Source organism: Hevea brasiliensis, chromosome 12 (genome assembly GCF_030052815.1).
Source record: "Hevea brasiliensis isolate MT/VB/25A 57/8 chromosome 12, ASM3005281v1, whole genome shotgun sequence".
In the NCBI taxonomy this organism is placed as follows: Eukaryota; Viridiplantae; Streptophyta; class Magnoliopsida; order Malpighiales; family Euphorbiaceae; genus Hevea; species Hevea brasiliensis.
Window position 1 is genome coordinate 8,206,212 of NC_079504.1, and position 6,830 is coordinate 8,213,041.

The 6,830-nt window shown below is 31.8% G+C and overlaps 1 protein-coding gene across 1 annotated transcript; it reads right to left on the reverse strand.

The window, feature by feature from the left end:
• Window positions 1-257: 257 nt before the first annotated feature.
• On the reverse strand, window positions 258-2,232 carry LOC110649244 (uncharacterized). The gene is made up of 2 exons (XM_021803745.2): window positions 1,173-2,232; window positions 258-1,038 (listed from the first exon to the last, which is right to left on the reverse strand). Exons 1-2 carry the CDS (start codon window positions 1,197-1,199, stop codon window positions 466-468), a joined length of 600 nt encoding a protein of 199 aa, XP_021659437.2. The 5' UTR covers window positions 1,200-2,232; the 3' UTR covers window positions 258-465.
• Between the last annotated feature and the right edge of the window lie 4,598 nt (window positions 2,233-6,830).

Below are 6,830 nucleotides of genomic sequence, written 5' to 3' on the forward strand. Positions count from 1 at the left end.
TGAATTGAGTATCAGTAATAATTTCCACAACCACAATTAGTCTTGTATTTAATTATGGAATTATTAACACATGAAATCTTGCAGCTTCTAGTGTCATCCTTCATAGAGAATGACACAGGTGCTTGATTAGGATATATTTGACCAAAATTTTTTATGATAATTCTATTTTTTATAAAGTAAAATTATTTTGTCAATAATTATTATTAAATGAATTATTAAAATTGAATTTAATAATAAAATAAATAAAATACAGAAGATAAACCAAAACACACCTGTAAAAATTACTAGCCATCAATACAATTGGGAATCCTGGAGTATCGAACCAAGTGAAAATGTGAATACAAGACAGAACTTTCAAAGAACAAACAACCACCCAATCGTGCTTTGCTATCGTTTAACTGACCAAATACAAACTAAAAACTAAAAAACATTGACCAAATACAACAACACAAGGAAAGTTGTTAGCTACACACAGAAATTCCGAGGAAAATTAGAGTAAACGCCTTGTGGATCCATCTGTTCTCTCTGGCACATAGGGCAGCCAAATTGCGTACGTCCGCTTCCATCAGATTCTATATGTAGATTCATGGGACCCAAGTATTTGCACTTCAAGATAAAAGTAGGTTTATGGCTGGTTTGTCGAAAAACTCTTGAGCAGAACACACACACGGAGAATGCCAGAGGTATCATCGAAAACTGTATTGGCTGTTTCTTGCCATTGCTCAAGAAGTTATAATGGAGACAGGAAGAGATGAGAGTTAATAAAGAACATATCAAGCCAAAAGAATCTGCAAACTCCCACTGTAACTTATAATGGTAATGATGCTTATCATCTGGCCTTCTAGTTTCGTCTCGTAGAAGCATATAGTTCTTGTAGGCAAGATCCGTAAAGCTTAGAAGGACAGACACAATAGCCATAATCACTCCATATTTTGCAGCATTCACCTTATGTGGAGAGGTCTCCTCAAATGCTGCTGATATGGCCTCAGCTACGACGGCAATAATAGACAGAATTATGTCCCACCGAAGCCATCGAGGCTGGAAGTAAACAACAAAAATCATTATCAACATTCAGAAAAGAAAAGAAATGAAAAAGATGATGACGGACTAGTAATGCATATATGCATATGAAACTTCATAGAAGAAAAGAGAAGAAAGTATCTGATCTCTACCAAATTATCCATGAAACCTTTGGCCATCTGGAGGCAGTTTGGCAGGGTTAAGGCAGAAGGGAAGAGAGTAACCCTTGATTCCTTCGAATTGGAAGTGTGAGAATGCAAATTCCAAACTGAAGGAAGAAAGGCAGTTTGGCAAGGCTTAGAAAGAAGGGAAGAGAGCACACCCTTGATTCCTTCTAATTGGAATAATTGCGCGAATGCAAATTCCTAATTGGAAAAATTGCGACCGCAAATTCCAAATTGAAGGGAAGTGAGTACACCCTTAAGTCTATCAGCTTTGAAATATTTGCAGTCAATAGGTCTGAGACAAGTTGTTTGAGTTATTATGCACTTTATTTCGTTCTCTGAGGTAATTTATCATACCAGAAGAGAAATTTGGAAAAATGTGTATTGCGGGAATCCGCAGTTAAACAATAAATCCGCACGCAACAAGGCGAAGAACACGACAGTGTATTGCGCCAGAACTCAAAGGGCAGCACCCAAGGCAACAAGGGGAAGAAGGCAACAAGATCCAACTGTGTATTGCTCCAGAACTCAAGTATCCAAAGGCAACAAGGGGAAGAGCACAACTGTGTGTTGTGCCAGAACTCAAGGGGAAGCACCCATGGCAACAAGACCCAACTGTGTATTGCGCCAGAACTCAATAGGGAGCAAACAAAATAAATCCGAAGGCAACAATAACTGTGCTAAGGGGAAACTCAATACAACCGTGCTAAGGGAACCACAGCTATATTATATAATTTCTCGAGGGGAAGAGGCAACAAAAATTGGAACCACAAGGGTGCTAAGGGAACCACAAGGTGCAGGCAACAACTTGGAAGAAGGTAATAACAACTGTTGGGGAAAGAAAGGGAACCACAATTTGAACCACAAGGGTGCTAAGGAAAGAGAGTACGCTTTTGATTCCTTCTAATGGAACTCCAGACTGCACAGTTACGGCTTTAGAGAGAGAAATGGCTTTATGGATTTAGAGAGAGAAACCTCACTGTGAGAGAGAGAGAAATGGCTTTGTGGATTTAGAGAGAAAAACCTCACCGTGAGAGAGAGAGAAATTGCTTTATGAGTAGTGAACGGAGGCTGAAGAAAGGCTGCCTTATATAGGCGGGGAAAGGTTGGAATCATTGGCTTTGTAGTCAATGTCACTGCAACGTCGCTCATTTTTTCATATTGGATCCTAAATGCCAACTGACCAAAACAAATGACCAAAATATCCAAAGTCGGCTCACAAATGACCAAATTATCCAAAGTCGGCTCACGAAATTACTAATGATGGCAAATGACCAAATTATCCAATGTCGGCACACGAAATTACGGAATGACCATATTATCCCCATTAGTTTCGCGAGCCCTTGCAACCTATAGTAACAATCCTAGAGGGACTATCTATGTTTATACTCCAGCTAATCATGATTTACGATCCTTATGAGAATATATATATATATATATATATATATATATATATATATATATATATATATATATATATATATATATATATATATATTAAAATTAAAACATAAAAAGAGTCTTATAAAATTAAGTCATTTAATTTATTAATGTATTTAAAAATTTATCATATATCATATTTTATAATCCATATAATTTAATAATTTTTCAAATAATATCTCCTTAACATAAATATTAATTGTTTTAAAATTTAATTATTTTCTTTAATTTTAAAATTTAAATCTTTATTTTTTTATCCATTTAGCTTATTTCAAAGCTGTGATATTTTTATTTTATTTTTTTTATCTTTTAATTGGTGTATATATAAATATATGAACTAATTAAAAATATAATACAAATCATTTCTCAAAATTTAAAACTCAAAATTAAATGATATATCAATTACTATTAAATAATTTATTTATTAATATTAAAAAATAAATTTATTTTCTATTTCTCTTAAATATTGAGTAGATGACTTATTAAAATCTCTTATTTTTTGATATGCTTATATCAATAATTGAATTATTTTATATTTTTTAATTATCTATTATATTTTATTTTTCAAATCCATTTTATTTATAATAATAAGTTATTTTTCAAAAATTTATCCTGTATTCATAATTATAGACTATACTTAAAAAAATAAACATTCCTATAAAAAATATAGAGATCAAAAATTAAATGACTAAAATAAACTATTAACTATATAACTTTTTTCAATGATTTATATAAAAAATAAATGTTGTTTAAAAAATGTAAAATATTGTATAAAAAATTAAATAATGAATATTTGAAGTATAAAAAAATTTAATTTTAAAAGAACAAACTTAAGACCTAAAAAAAATAGAGAAAACAATAAAAAGCAAATTATAAATTAAAAAAAATTATTATTATTATTATTATTATTATTATTATTATTATTATTATTATTATTATTATTTTGAACATGACCATATTTTTGAGCATATTTATTATTATAATTATTAGGGACAAAATATTTTTAATAATATATTATCTTTTTTAAACACAATTGTATAGTAAAGATATTATATTTTTACATTTTTAATGAAAAATATTTAGAGGAAAATAATTTATAATTATTTGAAAAATAAAATTTAATTTAATTTTAATATGAATATAATTATTCAAGAATTTAATAAAAATTTTAATTGTATTTAATATAATTAATTAAGAGTTTTCTTGTAACGCCCCTAATTTTAAAATATTTATTTTATGTATAAATGTTAATATTTTATTTTATTAAAATTTTTCGAATTTATTTAAAATTTTTCGAATTTTAGAAGTAGGGTTTGATTTTATAAAGTCAATAAACTTTGTTAATTTTTATAAATTAATTTAAAAATCATGTGGCAAAACTAAAAATATATTTAGATTCTAAAAATTTTTCTGAGTTTTCTGAAATATTTTCAGAATTTTTGGGCCTCGTTTTTTGTTTCAGGGCAGAGTAAAAATTCGATTTCGGGTATTCTGAATTGAACCGAATTAAACTGAATCGGACTGATCAAATCAAACTGGTCTCTTTTCTTCTTTTTCTCCCTGTCCCTTCTCTCCCTGATGCCATCTTCTCCCTCCTATTTCTCTTTCCTCTCTCTTCCTTCGCGCTAGCCACCGCTGCCCCTCCCCGCATCGCTGGTGACCTTTCCTGCCCCTCCTCCGCCATCGGTTGGCCTCCAAGTTGCTAGAAAATCAACTCAAAGTCTCCTTCACACAAGCTCAATAGCGCCTCCTTTCTGGCCAAAATTCGATCGATCCTGCCACCAATTGATCGAGTCTTGTCTCAAATACCTTATACTCGTTGAGAGCTTTCCATAAACACTAAAAACACAAATTTCCATTGAGTATTTTGTCCAATTTTTGCTCGAAAAGTTTTAGCTCATTTTGACTTTTGGGCTAAATTTCTTCCAAATCGGAAACCCCACGGGAAATTCGAGAGTACCAACACGCTCTACACAACGAGAGTTTCGCGAGGATATAAATTTTATAATTTTCTGACACCGAAATTTTGGTGGGTCTCATAACTTTCACTATGATTTTTCGTGCTTTAAATGAGTCTAATAATTTTTGAAAATATTTTTCTCTAACTCCTGGGATTGTGGGCTTTGTGTAGATACGCTTATTTCGTAGAAATTCAACAGCTGTTTAGGTCTGCAATTTCGGGCTGGACAGGCAAGCTATTGAGAAAACTTTAGAATCGGGTCGAGTTTATAGGCTATTCCATCGTTTTCAAACGTCTGGGATGCATCCCAAAATTGGAATTAGCATAGGTAAACCCGAATCCTAATTTTTCTTAATTATCTAATGCCTGATTTTGATTTAAAATCTGTAAAATATTCATGGCAGGTTAGAAAATTATAATTCATTTGCATTATCTTAATAATACTGCTAAGGACCACGAGGCAAAATTTTAAAATTTTTAAAGCTTATTTAAGTGGTTTTTGCTAAAAAGTTGGTTTTGGGAACTAAATTGTAATTTTCCTAGCTTGTGAGTTTTGATTGATTTGGTGGGGCCATATGTTGTTGATGTGTTGTGATTGTGGGAAATTGAGAATTAGAAGTGTTTTTGAACCATTTTGCAGGTTGGGTAGGTCCTAGGGATAGGGAGAACTTTGTTGAATTTTCGGCAAAATCTTAGGGCTGTCTTTTGATTCTCTATAGTTTTGTTTCAAGTTGTTTATTAATAAATTTTGATATATTGTTTAGGTGAGCCGGGACAACATTCTTCCTCCGCCCAGCCACCATAGTAGCTTGTATAAGTGTTGTGAGTAGATATTTACTTTATTTATAATTTCAATATTATTATATTTTTGGCATGCTCTATAACACCCCCTATGTTCATTAATTTCATACATTCCACTGTTCCAGTGACTAGTGTCTGTCCGGACAGTCAGAATGTTCAGAATCGTATTTAAGTCACCTAGAAAAGCCATAAATAAAAATTAATAGCAATTACATTAAGGTAAAATAGAAATGAAGAAAACAAAGCATAATGGGTTAAATGAGCCGAGATCACAGCGATGGGTGAAGTGACTGCGAGCTTAATCGCTACCCTGATTTTGTATAGGGCCCTATGGCACCTCAGGCCTAAGGAAAATTACGAAACTGATGGTAGTGTGAAAATCACAGAAAAAATAGAAAACCAGTTCAAATAATTAAATCAGAGTTCAGGAAGTAACCTAGTGCTATTGAAAAAATAGATCAGACCGATAAGAGGCAAAATGGTCAATTCACCCTTAGAGATGACTCTTGACCTAAATGTCCATTAAAATATAGAAAATTAAAATTATGAAAAAATAATTAAAAATATAAAAGGTATATGGAAGGAAAGGAAAAAGGAAAAGAAAAGAATTTTAAATAAAGGGAATTATGATATCACACCTATGCAAGCATGACATCATAAAAAGTTATAATTTAAAAATTTGACATTATGGATAAATGTTAAGATAAGAGACCAATTAGAAAAAAAGAAAGAAAAAAAAAACATTATCTTCTTCTTCTAGCCGTCCCACTCCCTCTCTCTCTCACTCTTTCTCTCAAACCTCCATTGATGAGTTTTGGGAGCTCTTAAAGCCCTAAAAATTCTTCATAATTCCCATACTTCCCAATACAAAACTTTGATATCCAACATTGCTTAAAACTTTGGGAACAAAAATGAAGAAGAGAAGTGAAGAATTGGAGGCTTTGGAAATTCAATAAAGAGGTAAGTGCAATTAACCTTATATAAGTTGTTTAATTGTCATAATTAGGTTGATTGAGTTGAAATTTCATTGAAATGAAAGAATTCATGCTTGTATGGGAACAAGGAAAATTCGGCCAGCCATTGAAGTTTATAGTTTTGATGTGTTTTAAATGAATTGAATATGAATTCTTGGTTAAATGATGTTGTATAGGTGATTGGGGTAGTGAGTTGCATGAAATTGCATGATTTTGGGAAGACAAGAATTAGGGTTTTGGGAGGAAATTAGGGTTTTGAGGACTTTGACCAATTGATAGTTGTGATGCTTAAATTTGGTCAATTAGGGTGTTTATAAATGCAATTTGATGAATGGGATTGAAATGAGTGTGAATGTGAAATGATTGAATTCTGGACAGCTTGACATTTGTCCATTTAAAAGGCTATAAGTTGAATTATGTTGCTCCAATTGGTGTGAGGCCAATTGAAGATGAAAATAAGGTCATAATGTC

Coding starts and splice junctions, on each gene's coding strand:
- LOC110649244 (XM_021803745.2), bottom strand. CDS start 1,199: ATGGCCAAAGGTTTCATGGATAATTTG. Junction 1,039..1,172: donor AAGGTTTCATGGATAATTTG/GTAGAGATCAGA, acceptor GTTTACTTCCAG/CCTCGATGGCTTCGGTGGGA.